Source organism: Apostichopus japonicus, chromosome 21 (assembly GCF_037975245.1).
Source record: "Apostichopus japonicus isolate 1M-3 chromosome 21, ASM3797524v1, whole genome shotgun sequence".
Classification (NCBI taxonomy): Eukaryota; Metazoa; Echinodermata; class Holothuroidea; order Aspidochirotida; family Stichopodidae; genus Apostichopus; species Apostichopus japonicus.
Genome location: NC_092581.1, coordinates 11032500 through 11054034, shown reverse-complemented (window position 1 = coordinate 11054034; position 21535 = coordinate 11032500). Strand labels below are relative to the sequence as shown.

Below are 21535 nucleotides of genomic sequence, written 5' to 3'. Positions count from 1 at the left end.
GCTTCTTTTCCAGATCATCTACTTTGGCAGTGAAGGACAAAAAAAAGGACGAGATTGCGACAACAAGCTCCCCTTGGTTGTTACTTTACACCCAATTCTTCCTCCTCTTCAGCATTTTCACCTCTAACAACCACAACATTCTCCTCACTTCAGATAGACTCCAACGAGTCGTCCCTGAAAACCCACCATCGCCTACAGACAACCACGCAACCTACGAGACTTTCTTTGCGTGCTGCTGTCCCACCTCTAACTTCTATCCCTACACCCATTCAGCATGGTACTATCAAATGTGATCGTACTTCGAGATGCATCATCACATCAGCACATCAGTCACCACATTGTTGAATATAATTCCATGACCAGCCACAGAATGCAACTCACATAGAATACTAAGGGTCACATCACTTGCACAGCCACTAATGTCACCTATCTGATCTTGTAGAGTTTGCGGCATCCAGTATGTTGGCGAAACCAAAACCATCCTCAAGAAGCGATTCTACTGTAACAGATCCACAGTCAACACCATGAAGACTGAGACCCCAGTTGGAGAACACTTTAACCTCTCCAAAAATACCATTAACAACATGTCCGGACAAGGGATTGAATCCTTAGGTAGCCGTCCTGACCTAGTACGAATCAGCAGAGAGAGGCTGTGGATGCAACGCCTTCGCACCATTCAAACTCATGGGCTCAACATTCAGGAAGGACATGAATAACTTTTCTTCTGTCCCCTCCTCCTTCTCTCCTTTCCCCACCCCGCCATCACTCCTAATCTCATAGCTCTCTTCAATCTTTTCCCCCTAACCTTTCTCTCTTTTTCCTTCTCTAGTATTTTCCCTACCTCCTTACCTAAATCCTCTCTTTGTTCCTCATCTGATTATCTCCTCCCTCTCCACTTCCTCTTTTGGTTTTTTCCCCCTTCTTCTTTACATCCATTGTTTTCTAATCCTCTTACATCTATCTCTTTGTGTTCACTATGCTCATTAACCTGTCTGTATTCTGTGCGTGTTTGTGTCCCTTCCGTTGCTGTCATTTGTCATATTGCCTTTGATGAAGATCCTGCTAGGATCGAAACGTCAGGGCAACTTACTTTTACACAATTCGACTTACATTGCAAATTTATCGGCTTGTGATGGACATTATGACTGTTACTTTGGAGAAGACGATGCAGAATGCGATGTTCATAATAGTATTTATATTAAATACTTAAAAATTGGCAAAATTAAAACTTGTTATATGTAGGTTCATAAGTTATATATTCACTCTGTCACTAAGTTGACGTGCCATCCAATCAGTAAACAATTTACGGATATGCATCGGTTCATACGAATAGTTGTACTTTGGTAACTCTGCGTGTTTTCTTGATATTTCAGTCAACACTTGTGATCCAGGCAGCTTTGTTTGTAACAACGGAACCTGTATTACAGACAACTCAGTTTGTGATGGCTACTATGACTGTTATTATGGGGAAGACGAGATAGAATGTGACGGTAACAATGTTTACATGATCATCTCAAGCTGCAATATAACAATTTGCAATATGTAGGAATTATCGTTATATCATTCACTATATATATAAGCCTAACTACTACAGGATCTAACTATCTGTTGTTTACTTCTTGGGACCTGATCGTCATCACTGCTACAATGTGATGATATTCATCGTCACTTGGTACACTCGGCCAATGTGAATCGTTTGACTTGTCTACGTCAGACATTCAAATAGTTGTCGTTAAAATACAAACAAGACATATGAGACATAAACTTGTTATCATCTTTATTACATCTTTTTTTTTCAGATAGCACTCGCTACCTATACATTTCTTTTTCCTTTCCTTTCTTCGTTACAATATGAATTAAATTGTAGTTTAGTTTGTTTCAGATAGACAATATGACTGTTAGTTTGGAGAAGGTGAGGGACTATGCGATGTCAATGATATTATTTATAATAAGTATTCTAATATTTGCAATATTACAACTTGCAATATTTATGTTTCTGCGTTATATAATTCACTTCGTCACCAGGCATACGTGTCGTCCAGGCAGTTAACAATCAAAATATGTTAATCGGTTCATAGGAATAGTTGTACTTTGGTTACTCTCCGTATTTTCTGTATATTTCAGTCAACACTTGTGATCCAGACAGCTTTGTTTGTTACGACGGGATCTGTATTTCAGACTATTCAGTCTGTGATGGCTACTATGACTGTAACTATGGAGAAGACGAGATAGGATGTGACGGTAACAATGTTCATATACTTGCAATATGTAGGAATTAACGTCATATCATTCACTTTATCAATAAGCATACGTGCCATCAAAGCAGTCAGCAAATATTGGATATGCATTGGTTCATCAATGTGTAATATTATAAGTCAAAATCTATAGACTATCGTTCAGTGAGACCTGCACATTATGTTAACTCTATTAGAATCCGTTTAAAGGACATGTGCTGTTCGACGGCATACTGTTCGATATCACTCGTTATAGTATACGATGTACTTTGTAACTGTGCTTAGTTTGTTTGAATGTTTCAGCCAGCACTTATGGTCTAGACAGCTTTATCTGTTTACTACTAGAATGTTAAGGTTTATATCATTCACTCTGTCACTAGGCATATGTGTCATCCAAGCAGTTAATAAGTAACGGATATGCATCGGTTCATACGAATAGTTGTACTTTGGTAACTCTCCTTATGTTCTTAATATTTTAGTCAACACTTGTGATCCAGAAAGCTTTGTTTGTTACGACGGGATCTGTATTTCAGCCTATTCAGTCTGTGATGGCTACTATGACTGTAACTATGGAGAAGACGAGATAGGATGTGACGGTAACAATGTTCATATATTTGCAATATGTAGGAATTAACGTCATATCATTCACTTTATCAATAAGCATACGTGTCATCAAAGCAGTCAACAAATATTGGATATGCATTGGTTCATTAATGTGTAATATTATAAGTCAAAATCTATAGACTATCTTTCAGTGAGACCTGCACATTATGTTAACGTTATTAGAATCCGTTTAACGGACATGTGCTGTTCGACGGCTTACTGTTCGATATCACTCGTTATAGTATACGATGTACTTTGTAACTGTGCTTAGTTTGTTTGAATGTTTCAGCTAGCACTTATGATCCAGACAGCTTTATCTGTTACTACTAGAATGTTAAGGTTTATATCATTCACTCTGTCACTAGGCATATGTGTCATCCAAGTAGTGAAACATAAACGGATATGCATCGGTTCATACGAATAGTTGTACTTTGGTAACTCTCCTTATGTTCTTAATATTTTAGTCAACACTTGTGATCCAGAAAGCTTTGTTTGTTACGACGGGATCTGTATTTCAGACTATTCAGTCTGTGATGGCTACTATGACTGTAATTATGGAGAAGACGAAATAGGATGTGACGGTAACAATGTTCATATATTTGCAATATGTAGGAATTAACGTCATATCATTCACTTTATCAATAAGCATACGTGTCATCAAAGCAGTCAACAAATATTGGATATGCATTGGTTCATCAATGTGTAATATTATAAGTCAAAATCTATAGACTATCTTTCAGTGAGACCTGCACATTATGTTAACGCTATTAGAATCCGTTTAACGGACATGTGCTGTTCGACGGCTTACTGTTCGATATCACTCGTTATAGTATACGATGTACTTTGTAACTGTGCTTAGTTTGTTTGAATGTTTCAGCTAGCACTTATGATCCAGACAGCTTTATCTGTTTACTACTAGAATGTTAAGATTTATATCATTCACTCTGTCACTATGGATATGTGTCATCCAAGTAGTGAAACATAAACGGATATGCATCGGTTCATACGAATAGTTGTACTTTGGTAACTCTCCTTATGTTCTTAATATTTTAGTCAACACTTGTGACCCAGACAGCTTTGTTTGTTACGATGCAACCTGCATTCCTGCTAACTGGTTCTGCGATGGATACTCTGACTGTTTCAATGGAGAAGATGAGGAAGAATGCAATGGTAAAAATGGTATTTTAAATAAACTTCTCCCCAAGTTGTAACAAACTTGAAGGCGGTGTACCGACTATTTCTGTAGCGCGTAGCGATGCTCACTTACGCATGAGCGAGGTAACTCAAATTCACGCTTTTGCACACTTTTCTGATTTCAAAGGCATAGATACACGTTATTAGCACAGATCACATGACCAATATGGTAACTGTACGTATTTGTTAAATGTTTCAGTCAACACTTGTGATCCAGGCAGCTTTGTTTGTAACAACGGAACCTGTATTACAGACAACTCAGTGTGTGATGGCTACTATGACTGTATTTATGGAGAAGACGAGATAGACTGTGACGGTAATAATGTTTATATGATCATCTCAAGTTGCAATATAACAATTTGCAATATGTAAGAATTAACGTTATCATTCACTGTATATATATATATATATATATATATATATATGTATATATATATATATATATATATATATATATATATATATATATTTATATATATATATATATATAATATATATATATATATATATATATTTATATATATATATATATATATATATATATATATATATATATATATATATATATATATATATATATATATATATATCAGCCTAAATACTACAGGGTTTTACTCTCTGTTGTTTACTTCTAGGGACCTGACCGTCATCACCGTTACAATATGATGATATTCACCGTGACTTGGCAAACTCGGCCAATGTGAATCATTTGATTTTTCTACGTCAGTCCGGACGTTCAAATAGTTGTCGTTATGATACGAACAACACATAGTAGACATACACATGGTATTATCTGAATACATTAAATCTGTTTATCCAAATGGCACTTGTTACCCAAACAGTTCTTTTTATTTACTTTTGTTCGTTACAATAAGACTTATATTGCAATTTAATCTGTTTGATATTTGTTACTTTGTTAATTGCTAATATCTTCCCAGTTCAGAATGATATTGCTCCACCTCATCTTTTCGACTTACTGCAGCCATATTATTCGTCTCGTTCCATACATGAATCTTTTACGTCTTAACGATTCAACTGAATATGACCATTTTATCACAGAAGTAAAGTTCCTGAGATATTTTTCAACTTTTCCAAAGGTGTCCACAATTAATACCTCTGTGTTTTCTCCCTATTCGATTTTTGTAGAGGAAATCTTCATCACGACGTCATACAACTTTACTTCACTCAATTATCCATTCGACTACCCAAATAACCATCGAACCGAGTTGATGTTCACAACGTTTGAAAACTCGAGACTCCTCATGAGTTTTGACTTCATCGAAATTGAACGTAGATATGATTTTATCTATGTTGGAAATGGAAATGAACTACTGGAACAACTCCTCTTAACCTGGTCAGGGGGACCATCTTACAATGAGCTGAAGGTTTTATCAACTGAAAATTCAATGTGGTTGATATTTGATTCAGATGGTTCTGTTACACGTCCAGGCTTCTATGGAAGTATTGAGGTCGTACCTGATTCACAAACTGGTATGTTTGGCAAAATATATATACATTGCTTTCCTTTCTGAAAAAGCATTTAATATTTCGTTATTGAAGAAAGGTTAACTATTGTTGGAAATGTATTAAATGATAGACACATTGTAGTTATACGGTATGAAACGGACGTGTTTGCTCTGCCGTAATAACCTTTAATTGATTTTATCGAAACTAAGCATGGTTTTGCTTATATCTTGTTGGCGATGGGACCGAAACGGAGGAGTAAGCTCTCTTAACCTGGTCAGGATCATCTTACAACGTCTTTAAGGTTTTATCAACTGAAAATCCATCGTGGTTTAATATTCGAAGCAGATGATATTTCTTCTGACCAAGGTTATTCTGCTCTGGAATTGTTAATCTTACAATAAGTGTTGTTTAACTTCTCTTTGACCTTTTGTAAGCATAATGACTAAAGACGTCATATGACAATATACAGCATTACCCGATTCGAACTATTATGATGATCCTTTTTGTTAACGATTTTTATTCCTGATATTTGCTAAGGATCTCCATTCAATATTACCATTATCGAACGACAATGTTCTTTGGAACTTATGTTCAACATACCGAATGTTGTTTTCTGGATAGCTTCTGAGACGTACTGTAGAAGAGATATTGGTGTACGCAACACTCTACACACCTACACAGTTAGCAATATGAAAGCTTGGGTAAAAGTGCGTCGCAGTTGTCAAGAAAAAAACGTCATATTTTTCACAAAAAAAGTAGAGCTGTTCTGATTTGTGAAGCAAATCTCTTACCTAGAACATAAAATATTGTAACTGTACGAAAATGGTAGAAATCTAATTTCAATTTCTTTGCAGATTTGAACTGTGGAAATGAATTTAATTGCATGAATGGAGTGTGTCTACCAAACTCAGATGTTTGCGATGGAGTCGAAAACTGCGAGAACGACGAAGATGAGAGTATACAAACATGTTATTCAGGTAGAAGGTTTCCACATATAATATGTGTATATAAAGTAATGTAGACCTTAATGTAGTACCGTTTCTATGGTATATGTACAGAAAGCATTGATCCTACTCATTTAAAATGCGATCCATTATCATTATCGTTAAGCTCGCTTAAAACAAGTATTAATTCTTTTAAACTATGCTAGTGACAATTAATACTATCTGGTGTTTCTGGGGATATCAGTGATGTCATTATTGTATCTCTTTTGTGTAATCCTAATTATTGGCAGAGTTTTGCAATATTTAGGTATAAAAGTTATATATCTTCACCGCGTTACAAAGACTATGATTCATCCGAGCAGTTAAAAACTAACGGATATGTTTTGGTTCATACCAATGTATGTTGTTTCCGTTATTTGTTCTCAAGAAATGAAAAAAAGAAGAAAAAACTGGGAACAAGGCATTTTCAGTATGTGTTCCCAAGCTATGGAATGCCTTGCCGAATTCAATGCGTACCTGCGCAAGCCTTGCCAGTTTTAAAACATCGCTGAAAACAGATTATTTTAGAATTGCCTTTGATTTTGAACTGTACAGTATTTTTGTATCACAATAGCTTTAATGAGTTTTTCTATCCTGTTATAAGTTTTATGGTATATACCTTTTAGGAGATATTTTTATACTATTTGCTTTTGATTGTTTCCTGTATTTTAAATGTTTCAATTCATGTTAAGCGCTTCGAACAGCGTTGCTGATGAACGCGCTATATAAGTACTATTTTATTATTATTATTATTATTATAGGCCTACTACAATTACGTCAATTAGGCATCTGTTTGTAGTGTAGAAATTCAATATTTCAAGTACTCTGCACTCATAACTGTACCATACATACATACGTCGATCACGACTTAAGTAAGATGAATGATAGATCAACTGTCAAATATGTTAATGTTTTCCTTAATGAATTTGAATGTGACCAATGGACAAAAAAGTAACAACAACTACTACAGGATCTTACTATCTGTTGTTTCCTTCTTGGGACATGAAATTCATCCCAGTTCCAATATGATGATATTCACCGTCACTTGGAAGACTCGGTCAATGTGAATCGTTTCATTTTTCTACATCAGTCCGTGACATTCAAATAGTTGTCGTTATGATACGAACAACACATAACAGGCGTACAATTGGTATCATCTGTATTACATCTTTTTTGTCAGATAGCACTCGTTACCTATACATTTCTTTTTCCTATCTTTTTTTCGTTACAATAGGAATTACATTGTAGTTTAGTCTGTTTGTGATGTACACTATAACTGATACTTTGGAGAAGATGAGGGACAATGCGATGTTAATAATATCATTTATATTAAGTACTCTAATATTTGCAAGATTACAACTTGCAATATTTATGTTTCTACGTTATATCATTCACTCTGTCACCAGGCATACGTGTCATCCAATCAGTTAAAAATTTACGGATATGCATCGGTTCATACGAATAGTTGTACTTTGGAAAACTCTGTGTATTTTCTATATATTTCAGTCAACACTTGTGATCCAGACAGCTTTGTTTGTAACGAAGGAACCTGTATTCCAGAATACTCAGTCTGTGATGGCTACTATGACTGTGATGATGGAGAAGACGAAATAGACTGTGACGGTAACAATGTTTATATGATCATCTCAAGTTGCAATATAACAATTGCAATATGTAGGAATTAACGTTATATCATTCACTATATATATATATGCCTAAATACTACAGGGTTTTACTATCTGCTGTTTACTTCTAGGGGAACAACACATAACAGACATATACTTGTTATTATCTGTATTACAACTATTTTCAGATAGCACTTGTTACCCAAACAGTTATTTTCTAATAATTTTGGAATAAATGTTTCAGTCAAAGAACATATATATTTCCTTCTGTTTATTTCTCAAAATGTTATTTTCATTTTTATCTACTTTAGTTTTATTCCCATTTTCTCTTTTCTCACCTTTCTTTATAAAACTGTTTGTAGTAATATTTCTAGTAATATTCTTTTAAGTTTGACGATACTCTTATATGCTACTTTACAGATATTGAAGAAGAAATCTTTATTCAAACTTACTACAACTTTTCGTCACTAAATTATCCATCCTTCTATCCAAACAACGCACGGATGGAACTTGTTTTCTCAACTTTGGAAGATTCAAGACTCTTACTGAGTTTCGATTTTATCGAAATTGAAAATGGTTATGATTACATTTTTGTTGGCGAGGGTACCGTACCGGAGGAGCAACCTCTCTTAACCTGGTCTGGAGGACCATCTTACAATGAGTTGAAGGTTTTATCAACTGGAAATTCTTTGTGGTTTATATTTGAAGCCGATGGTATTATTTCTGACCAAGGTTTTTTTGCTCTCGTGGAAGTTGTTAATCTTACACAAAGTGGTACGTACCTTCTCTTTTACCATCTTGTTAGAATAAGAAAGAGCGAATGCCTTGTCAATTTTTACATATCACCATATTCATTGTTGTCCGATTTTAGATACTGATATTTGCTAATATTACCATGATTAAAAGGTTTGTTCAATATGACTTGTGTATTGTAAAACTAAGTTTGGGAACTTGATTTCTGCATAGCGAATGATTTTCTGGATATCATCTGAAACGTACTGTATAATATCTATTAGTGTACTCAACACTCTACACACTTACACAGTTAGCATGTTGAAAGCTTGTGAAAATGTGCGTCGTAATTGTCAATAAGAAACCATTTATTTTTCCCAAAAATTAAAGCTGTTCTGATTGGTGAAGAAAATCTCTCACCTAGCACATTAAATATTGTAACTGTTGGAAATTGGTAGAAATCTAAATTCAATTACTTTGCAGAATTGAACTGTGGAAATGAATTTAATTGCATGAATGGAGTGTGTTTACCAAACTCTGATGTTTGTGATGGAGTCGAAAACTGCGAAAACGACGAAGACGAGAGTACACAAGCATGTTATCCAGGTAGAAGGTTTCCACATATAATATGTGTAAAGAAAGTAATGTTGACGGTATTGTAGTGCCGTTTGTATGGTATATGTACAGAAATCATTGATCCTACTCATTTAAAATGCGACCCATTATCATTATCGTTTAATTTGCTTAAAACGACTATTAACTCTCTTAAACTATGCTAGTGACAATTAATAATATGTGTTGCTTCTGATAATATCAGTGATACCATTATTGTATCTCATTTTTCTTATCCTAATTATTGGCAGAAGCTAACAACTCGACCATTGTGTATCGTTTGATTTTTTTTACGCCAGTCCGTGACATTCAAATTGTCGTCGTTATAATACGAACCACTCATAGCAGACATATACGTGATATTATATGCATTACATCTTTTTGTCAGATAGCACTTGTTCATCACACAGTTCTTTTTCCTCTTTTTTCCGTTACAATTCGACTTACAATGTAGTTTAGTCTGTTTGTGATGGACACTATGACTAAAGCTTTGGAGAAAATGAGGGACAATGCGATGTTAATGTTATTATTTATATAAAATACTTCAAAATTTGCAAGATTACAACTAGCAATATTTAGGTTTCTACGTTATATCACTCACTCTGTCACCAGGCAAAAGTGTCATCCAATCAGTTAACAATTAACGGATATGCATCGGTTCATGTGAATAGTTGTACTTTGGTAACTCTGCGTATTTTATGTATATTTCAGTCAACACTTGTGATCCAGGCAGCTTTGTTTGTAACGACGGAACCTGTATTACAGACAACTCAGTGTGTGATGGCTACTATGACTGTTATTATGGAGAAGACGAAGTAGACTGTGACGGTAACAATGTTTACATGATCATCTCAAGTTGCAATATAACAATTTGCAATATGTAGGAATTAACGTTATATCATTCACTATATGTATAAGTCTAAATACTACAGGGTTTTACTATATGTTGTTTACTTCTATGGACCTGAACGTCATCACTGTTACAATATGATGAAATTCACCGTCACTTGGCACACTCGGCCAATGCGAGTCGTTTGATTTTTCTACGTCAGTCCGTGACATTCAAATAGTTGTCGTTATGATACGTACCACATAAAGCAGACATATACTTGTTATTATCTGTCTTACAACTTTTTTTCAGATAGCACTTGTTACCCACACAGTTATTTTCTAATAGATTCTCAAAAGTTAAAGTCCCAAAAATGTACAAGACTACAACTTGCAATATTGAGGTTTCTACGTTATATCATCACTCTGTCATTAGGCATACGTGTCGTCCAATTGGCACAGATCATCTATAAATGTCCTCCGCATGTATCCTTCACAAACAATAAACATTTTCTATGAATGACATATGGTTGGATGGGTGTTAGGTTGTGAAAGCTAGTGAATTTTTACAACGTTATTCTCGCTTTAGGCACATAGAGATATGTGACCTATAAAGTTCTGGATGGATTTTTGTAGTTTAGAGATTTTTGCATTCATAAATTTGATACCATGTGAAATTTGTCAGAGGGTTGCATCTATGGTATGATTTTGTGTCGCAATTTTGTATCCAGTAGCGAGGATACTTTTATATCAAGGTAATATAACTAACTACTGACCACCGCTTTGATTGTTAGCTTTGTAATGGTATGCACGAACGTACACATCAAGGTCAAACGTGTAAACGTCTTTACAGGTATGTCTTATGTCTTTGTCTTATTTGAAACAAATGAGTGAGATTAATGAAACGTAAAAAAAAGAACATTACATCATTTGCTAGATAGTCTTGATGACATAAATTCACCCAGCAGCGAAGTGGGCTCCACCCCTTTCCACAAGTACAAAAGCATTCGGCCCCTGAAAACAAAGGTATATCTACGCCCTCAAATTCACATTTGTCTTTGAAGGAAATATACCTCCAATGATAATGAAATTGGCATGAGTTAGGGACCTAAATCATAGACACAATAATTGTTTGAAATACCACTATATCGGCCTACCGCAATTTAGGTCACTTAAACACTAGGTTTTGTTGTAGATTGCCACATATAACATGTGCTGATATTTAACTTTGTACCCATATCGCTTGTTGATCCACACACCGTTGTCTATCACAATGAATGCAACATGATCCGATATTATATTGATGTTATACTATATTGATTTTGTTTTCTCTTTTCTTTCCTTTTTTCCATCTTTTCACAGAGAGTTCCGTCTTTGTTGAAACAGAAACACAAGTGACATCATTACTATATCCAAATGATTATCCAAATGACCATCAGGATGAGATGGTTTTCAATACGTATCAAGGACTTCAGCTGCACGTTGTCTGTGAATTTATACACACGGAAAAGGGTTTTGATTTCATTAAAGTAGGTGATGGAGATATACCTGGAGAACAAGTCTTACTGTCCTGGTCAGGAGGACCTACATATGAAGTACAGATTGTATCAACTGGGAACTCTCTCTGGTTTCGATTTGAGACTGACAAGTCGTTTGCTTCTCAAGGGTTTAGTTGTTCCGTCACAGCAGTCAATACCTCTCAGTCCAGTTAGTATACATACATTATCAGGGACAGATTCAGGGAATGTACATCCTCTGCTACCTTCATTACACCTTCCGGCTTTCAACACAACAGAAAACAAAAAAGGAAAAAGGAGTTATCAGTACAAACTTGCGTGAAGACTTAGTATAAATACACATCTGGTAACCTTAATATGAATGCACCAACCACCTCGGGGCCATGAGAACACTCTCCATGTTGAAATCCTGCATCCGCCCTTGATTATGTTGTTATGGTGGATGCAATTCTCACTACATTTTTATAGGTTTTGTTTTTAAGGTATATATTAATGTAAGCCTTATAAATACCTAATATCGTTTGATTTAATCAACGTTGATATACGCCAAGTGGGATATATATGTCGTCTCTTGCAATGACCAAGAAAGTGTGACCAAATTTTCACAACTTGTATGTCATTTTTGAACAGATCTTGATTGCGAGCAATCGTATAACTGTGGAAATGGTGTTTGTATTCCTGAATCCTCTGTTTGTGATCAAGCACCGAACTGTGGAAATGGCGTAGATGAGAGTAGTCTCACATGTTTAGGTAAGAGATTTTGTGGTACGATTGTATTTTTTTTTAAATTAATGATTACATGAAAGGTGATACCTTATTTGAAGAATTTGTGAGAAAAAGTATGCCTTTACATACAAATTGATATTTATTGGTATGATTATCCCAAAAATTGAATTATTAAACAGATGTAAAAGGTTTATTACGTGCCGTATATTATGTTCAAGAGTAAAAAGTTAACACTAATTAAAGATATGACTACTATTTTATCTGAATAGACAAAGGATCTCTGGATATAAACATGAACTATGTATACCTATAATAATAAGTATACCATGTACTTTGAAGTGTTCCATCGTTCTATTTATCCATGAGTACTTCCTTTTCTTTTTACTTGTTTTCGAATATAGGATGTGGTGTCCAAACTCAATACTCTTCTCGTATTGTCGGTGGTGTTGCAGCTCAACCTGGCGAGTGGCCCTGGCAAGTAAGTATTCGCAGAGATAATGGTGGATCCGAGATACATACATGCGGTGGAACTCTTCTAAACAAAAGATGGGTGCTCAGTGCAGCACACTGTTTTGAGTAAGTAAAATCCTGGAGATTCTTTTCTGACTTAACTAAGTGGTGGAGGCAGATATTAAAACGTGAGGAGCAGAAAACGGGTGGGTATGAGGTCTTCACCAGAAGAAGGTTACTTTTGTTGATGCAGAGGTGGTTCAGACAGGAATATGCAAAATGTCGACTATTCCATGCCCAAACCTATACTCTTTGTAAACCGTTCGAATTTCCGTGTTGTATTGCAATTTTGATAGCCCTCGCCTCTTAAATGAGAACCACCTTCAACGAATGGAGGACCTCACCACCTCCTTCGTTTATGAAATCCTCCGTTAGCCCCCTCCCCCATCTCAATAAAAGTTCAGCCCCTGCCCCTGTCAGTCCGGTGAAGTTTGAAATTCAATGGAACAAGTTTCTGCCGTATAATTTTATCTCAGTCAACAGTTAATACAATGCGAACTGTATAATTGCTTTAAAAAGAACAAATTTCTTGAATCTTTACCATGATAATATGGCATAACAGAAAGTTGCCGTTGCTACCGTCCTCGGTTTGTTATCATCATGAGCATATGTGGCGTCGTGAGAGGTTTGATGTAATCACTAGACCCAAAGTTTCATTTAATCACAAATGCAATATCTTTAATTTTATTATTATCTTATATTCTTCTATATCTTATATTATATCTTTAATTACTTTTTCTTTAGGGAGGGGATGGGGTGGTGAGAACGGGAGGCTGTTGAACGTCTTACTATTCCATAGTCGCAATTTCGAATGAATATTAAGGAAGTAAAGCCACATGCAAATTGATAACCGTCGTAACTCATCTATATGTCACATGATGGGGAAAGACGTGATATTTTCACAAGGTAGAGTTGTGCCTCAAACATGGTTACCGCCGTTTGAAACTATTCCTTCGTTCATTTTCCCCACCCTCCACCCTTTTTTCTTTATTTTCCGAATTATTTTATCTTACTGTTGTTTCACACTTTTAGGTTTGTACTTTCGCTATTTTGTTGTTCATATAGTGATTATAATATCGATGTGGAAGAGTATAAAGTAGTCCTCGGAAATCTTCGGGTCGATGCTTTTGATGACAGCCAACAAAGTTTCAACGTTTTCGACATCTTAACTCACCCCTTCTATAACCACCAGTTCAGCTATATCAATGACATTGCCTTGTTGAGACTATCGGTTGATGTTGAATTCAACGATTTCATACTGCCTGCCTGTTTGCCTTCCCAAGATTGGCCGGCTGAGACGACTGTTTGGATTACAGGATGGGGTGATCAAGAAGGTATAACCTTAAGCATATATTTCAACTATACCGTAGGTGTCGCCATTACTCTGTATTTGTTCTAGCAGGTAAACAAGTCTTCAGTTTATGATGCCAATATGATACAGATTAAATATATGAAATTTGCCATTTTTCATTTTAAGAGTTCTCAAGTGCAATCATGACAAATGGACCTAAAACACTTTGGAAGTGGTTTCAAACCTTGGCTTCCAAAGTAATAAAGTAATCATTTGAATTTTGCCATGTTTACTAAAGGAATATTCACAAACAGGTATGTTTTTATTCATCCTTCTTAATATGTTTCTTTCAGTTTTCCTCCTTTGTTTGTTTTGTTTTTCTTTCTAAACGTTTGCCTCTCTGAAAATGACATATTTCTTGTCGCCTACAAGGTAGAGATTAATACATTAATCATTTTCTGGTAGTATTTGTTCCAGATGAAACATTACAGGAGATCAGTGTGCCTATCATCGATACGACTACGTGTAATCAACCTGGATGGTATGATGGTGATGTCATAGAATGTTGTATGTTCTGTGCAGGATTACCAGAAGGTGGCAAGGATTCTTGTCAGGTGAGGGAACAACTATTTGTAGGTTCAAGTGGATTTCTAAGATTGTGATTCCTGTCATGCTTACATCTTCTTCTTTAGAACTGAAATTGACAAGGTTTACACTATTTAAATTATCATTATCATTGTCTTTGTCATTTTCATTGTCATATTCATTGTCATTGTAATTATCATTAGTATTAGCATTAGCATGAGCATCAGCATTAGCATTAAAATTAGCATTAACATTAGCATTTGCAGTAGCAGTAGCATCATCATCATCATTATCATCATCATTATCATCATCATTATCATTTTCATTATCATTATCATTATCAATACTGTCGGTAATCTTCATTGTCGTTTCCTAATTTCCACAGGGTGACAGTGGCGGCCCTGTTGTGGTAGATAACAACGGTTTCTTTGAAGTCATCGGTATTACAAGCTGGGGATATGGTTGTGCGGATCCAAATAAGCCTGGAATCTACACACGAGTGCATAACTATCTAGATTGGATAGATGACAATACATACTGATACTGGCCAATACATTAGTATCGAATGATATTTGGATTTGACGATGAAGGTGGCGGGAATACGACTTGACTGTTTAAAATCTTGAATTTTCTTTCTCTTTTCTTGTTTTAAAGATAAGGCCTACATAATGTTTAATGTGTGTGTGTATGTTTGTATGTTTTTAATGGGTGCCGTATGTGTGCGTGTATGTATGTATGCGTGTGTGTGTGTGGGTGTATGTAGGTATGTATGTAGAAACTAACACAGAGACGTGACCAACTACTTTACCATGTGAAATAATCAATCTATATCCGAGATAAGTACTTTTCAGCATGCCATCTTAAAGTACAAATTATTGCAATTCAAAACAGTGGGTGTTTACCTAGGGGACGAGGATGCTATGTCGCCCGTGAACAGGGCCTAAGGGGACGGGTGGACCCTCCATTTTGAGGAAACATTTGGGTAAAATGGAGGGTGATTGACTATTTTCCTACTTTTGAAGCAATGTTGAATCTTTTCGACACATTTAACAACGTAACTGTTACCGTGTAATTAACATCGCTACAATGTTAAGGTTTACATCACACTATATAACAATGTAGATATTTTAAAGTAAGAATTTGCATTTCTCAAGGGTAGTTTTATCTCGATATGTCATTATCCAAGAACGTGTTTAGTGCAAGTAAATGCTTTGCATAGTTATTTCCGTTTTATTGTTTTGGGCAAATTATTCAGATTTAAAGTATTAATCTCTTAGATAGCCAGTTAAAGGCTTAAATTTGTGATGACGTCAGCTCCTCTATTCAGGCAGAAATGTTAATGTTAATCTCTCGTTTAATTTGTGATGACGTAGGATCCTCGGTGGAGGCATAAATGTTAATCTATTGTTTTATTTACGAGGACGTAGGCTTCCCGGTGCAGGAATTAATGTTAATAATAATCCATTGCTTTATAAATTCTTGAAACTTCTCCAAAACAACTGTTGTTTATATTACATTTAGGCAACAGTTGACTATTGCCTGACATTGTTACACCATTTATCCATAGATATTTCCAGACACATTAAAGATGAAGAGCCTCAGATGTTTTTCCTTAAAATAATGACAATGGTATAGGTCAGATATAATTGTGGACTGATAGATGTTTTCCAATTGCTTAATTAGGGCAAAATTTGCGCAGTTTACATGTATTTTTATTTTTTAAGAATTTCTGCTTCAAATATGCTTTAAAAATTATTCGAGATTTATATATTCATTTAACACAGATGGTATGAATAGTTTTCAAGCAAAAAACATGCATTGAAAATAGCGGTAATGATATGAATACGTTTTAAAAAAAATGTAAAGGTATTGGTAAGAATGTCATATATTTCTATTGATTAGTGGCCATGATGATGATGATGATAATGATGATGGTGATGGTGATGCTGATGATGATGATGATGATGATGATGATGACGTCAGCTCTTCGTAAATGTATTGGTCAGAAATTCATATATTTCTATTGATATGTAACCATTAGTTGCCATTATGATCGTCTCTCGGAGTTTTTTTCCTTTTTAGCGGGGTCTGGATTTGCATACATTAAAGTTAAGCAATCGACATTAAATTTTGAACTAATTGTACACAGATGCAAGAAATAAAGTTTTTTCGTAAGAAAAACAAAATCTTATCAGAGGCATTAATTTCTTCAAGTCAGCGCTCAAAACTGACTGACACAGACAGTCTCATAGTAAGTGATTTTACATTCCCTTTTGTTCTACCGCGATAATCAATCAATCAACTAATCAATACATATCGACCTAGATGTGTCTCATTCATTGAAAGATATATTGAATTAATTGAAAGATATCTTGCATTTCCCTATGATAGCTTTAGATATCTATAAAGTTTACAGAGACACTATTGGACATCAAGGCATACCATGCTACGCAAACGTTGCAATTGTTCACTCTGGTACGAAGGCAGCGATAAATATTTATAAGATGAATATGGGAGAGAATCAACACAGAAGCGACAGGAAAACAACTAGGAAGTATAAAAATGGTTCTTATTACGACCATTCAGTGGAACGATTTCTCTGCAGGTAACTTTATGTCATCGAGTTGCAAATTCCATCCTTACTTCCTTCGCTCACTTTCAAGATTCAAGAATATCGAGGTTTTTCCGCTTATATTTGTAGTCATGATTAAAATTGTGATAGTGGACTATTAGTATCAAACCACACACATATATATATATATCATACCATTTACTACACATTCTTGTCTTATTGACGGCTGGGCTTGCCTAAAAAGATTGGTTATTCTGTGTAAATTGTCAGATTCACAAGCACAAGGGGTGCACTCTGTACAATCATAAAACTTGGGTAGAACGCCCTCAATAACAGTTATACAAAGCCATTTTATACGCATTCACACACCAGTAGAATCACTGTGGTCGAGTGGTACGGGATTCATTCTGTGACAAAAGATCCCGGGTTCGATTCCTACCTTCGCCTGATGAATTTTACTATATTATATATATATATATATATATATATATATATATATATATATATATATATATATATATATATAGTGTGTGTGTGTGTGTTTACTTGTCTTTCCCCATCCTGTTGTGTGGTACTAATAACCTTACATTGATGTAAGGAATCTACATTCCTGAAGCATTATCACAGCAGAACCTTCGGTGTTTAAAGGGTGATTTCTTGAATTTAGGTTTTCAGAATACTATAAGCCGAATTGAACCCATGATTTTTCTTTGGAAATATCAACTTTTAGTGTCTCACAATATTGATATTCCCAATTTACGCCTCCAAATTACTTTGTGATATACCGCCACCAATCGGATGGAATTCGCCAAGTCTTCATAAATAAAATCCGTTCTTTTTTAGTACGGTTTGATTTTATCCTCCTACCCATTGAGTATTTCTCTAAAGTGAAAAAAATTGCAATATATCATAAGATGACCTCCGTAATTCGGTTCTCAAGATTCGTCCGGACTAGCCATCTCATCACCGCTTAACATAGTAGCATTGAACACATGTAAAGGTACCACACCACAATTAGAGTAGTCTACTAATGCCCTAATGTCATTGTTTTAGTGTTTATATTGTTAGTTACCATTGTTAGTTGCCTTAACACGTGGAAGAGCGTACTTTAAAGTACAGATGGAGAGAACATAGGGAGGATTGGAGGTGCATATAAACCATTTCAGAAAATCGTTGGTTAAATGTCGATATTACTCAGAGCGGGCAAATGGAAGGGTTGGGGTGCAGTGTGCTAAACTTGCTCCTCTTCTAGCTTAAATCTAAAAGGTCGTGATAGATTGAGGCTAGATTTTACTGTTTGAGGCCCATCTCATAAAATAGTATAAGTCCTGACTTGAGTAACCAAACAACAAAGAATAACAAAATGAAAATGAGTTCTAAGAAGACATTTTTTGTTGGTGTTTCAGAGGAGTAATGATCGGTATTTGCTCTATGGCATCAAGGCTTGGTGGAATGGTCTGTCCGTTGGTTTTCATCCTAGCTGATCGATGGCCATTTCTTCCTGTTTCGGTTTTTACCGCTGCCAGTCTTGTGGCTGCCGCCATTACCTTATTGCTACCAGCGACTAAAGGTGCCCCTCTCCCGGAAACCTTATATGAGGCAGAAGCTCTATCGTACAGGTAAATCATACTAACTGCTATACCATTCTTCATGGCACACGCTATTTTGATTTATTCCGTTTTAGGCAAATGGACGACTTGCACCGGCTGATGCTGCACCGTGAACAAACCAACCCCTGCTTTGCGTTTGAGTTTCTTAATCGTAATTTGCAGCATCTAGTGGATCCATATCTCCGTTGACTTACACACAACCTCTACGACTTTTTAGTGGTTTTACAGCATTGAAACACAATCTTCGATGGTTCTTTTAAGGGTACTTTCAAGTTGCTCTTTACCATGACCTCTTATATAGTGTCTTATCAACAAGGGCTCCATATGTTGGTCACTAAATCTGCCGCGGATTCAATCACCAAGCTAGAAATGGCGTTGCAGTGACTAATATATTCTGAGGTTTATTTATGTAACCATGTATGTTTTTACCCATATTTAGGAAACTACAGTGAAAATATATATTTCCATTTTTTTCTTTTAGAGGACGGCGGATTCCAATACCAAGGACATCTGATGAAATTGGTGCTTAAGACCATCCTTGAGATGATACTGATCAGCGGTATATATGTTTTTTGAAACGATAAAGACGACTTTGTTTTCTCTTCAATGGAGAGAGATTACGACGACGATAATATGATGATTCCATCGATGAGTTCCAGTGTAGACGTTGATGATATTTATCCGATTTAAATGAATAAATCTGCACATGCACTGTATTTTAAAAGGCTAAAGAAAAGCGGACCATACTTTCATTTTTATTCGATGTCGGACGATCTCCGATCTCTCCGAATCCACATAATGTATAATAAACTTACAGTATATTATTCTAAAGTTGCTTATAGCAATATCGTTTTCAATACAAAGTTGCCCTTACAAAATTCGATATCAATGTGATAAGGAGCAGACATATATAGATCCACATTTTTCAGGTATAGGCAGACAGACAGACATTTCAGATGTTACAATATCAAGCTCCATATTAAATTTTTACATTATCCATATATTATATAATTTGTGTTTAATCTTTGTTTGTCGTATATATCAATTTTCTTTTGGTATTATACATGGATGTTTTGGTATGGATAGACTAACCTACAAGACTAGTACAATGGTACGTGTATAAATGGGATTTCAATGAGGGTTGATATTTAGTCCCCTCTCTGAGTCCATGAAAAAAGACACATCACACGGCAAATACATGGACGGGAATTATCTGCAAACATAATAAAAATATAAGATATATATATATATATATATATATATATATATCTATTGGGTGGGTTATGTGGGTGGTTGATATGCGTTTGGTGTGTCCTTTGATGATGCTGGCGATGTTGGGCATGCGGCTGTTACTGACGTTTACGGTGTTTCTGTTCAATATCTTGTCAGTTTCGATGTCTTCGGAAAGTGGTTGTTGATGATCAATACTAAGAAACCTAATTTGAGTTACATGTTCTGGATCAACGTCTTATTTATTCGACATTGGAAAGGCTACACGGTTAAACTAACAGGGGTTCATGTGATGCGAGAAAAAGTGGAAAACTAGGGTCGGTCATTTGATAAGCATAATTAAAAATTATGTCTAATGTGAAAACAATTTTTTATCTTCGTTTCGATATTATACTAGGATCTTTAAACTTGTTGAGAAGTTCTGTTAGTTTTCAAAGTAAAAGTCAATAATTAGCATCTAATTACTACATATAATTTTAGCAAAGCTTTGTATATAACAGTCGAACTGAAGTTGCTATTGTCATGAACATTTAAGACTACTCACAAACTGCAAACTTTTTTATAGAGGGGATGAACAAAGCAGGCTGGTCTCTATGTACATCTTCTCTGAAGATAAGGTAGTTTCTAAGTGAGGTTTAGACTTTTTGTTAAATGTAACTGTGCAGACTTTTACAAGGTTGTAATCTATTTTGAAGACATGAGGACAAATTAGCTAAATGTAGGTTCCGCTCAAGCAAACGTGATATATCTCAATTATATTAGAAGTTAACACTTTAAAGTGATTCTAACGTCGTTTGCGTATGTTTTATTCACATCAAACCAACGTACGTTGAATGGATATTCCGGTGGCAGATAATGTAACACTTATTCCAATGAGAACAACATTTAACACTTTTGTATGTATGTATGTATATTAGATCCTCCTGCAAGCAGGAACTCGCGAAGAAGCCTAATTGGCTTATCAAAGCCGCAAGCTGACCGAAATCAGTCTCTCACATTCATATTTAACGTCCATGATTATGAATTGTTAATTGTCAACAACTCTGTAACTGGACGACATACATTAATCTGGGAGTGACTCGAACCGGGGACCTTATGATTGAAAGGCACCGGTGTTAACCACTGAGCTAACACTCCACTTTTCATTATACTTGGTAATTCAACACTTGGTAATTCAACACTTATAATAAGTTTGAAAGATCTCTACAACATTGTC

The 21535-nt window shown here is 35.3% G+C and overlaps 1 protein-coding gene across 1 annotated transcript in view; it reads left to right on the top strand.

Annotated features, from left to right (window-relative positions):
* The window catches only part of LOC139962568 (uncharacterized), a 111030-nt gene that overhangs the window by 26389 nt on the left and 63106 nt on the right, over positions 1-21535 (top strand). Inside the window, exons 22-23 of the mRNA XM_071962681.1 lie at positions 1374-1490; positions 2714-2830. Of these exons, the coding sequence (XP_071818782.1) occupies positions 1374-1490; positions 2714-2830 (234 nt within the window). The remainder of the gene's footprint in view (positions 1-1373; positions 1491-2713; positions 2831-21535) is intronic.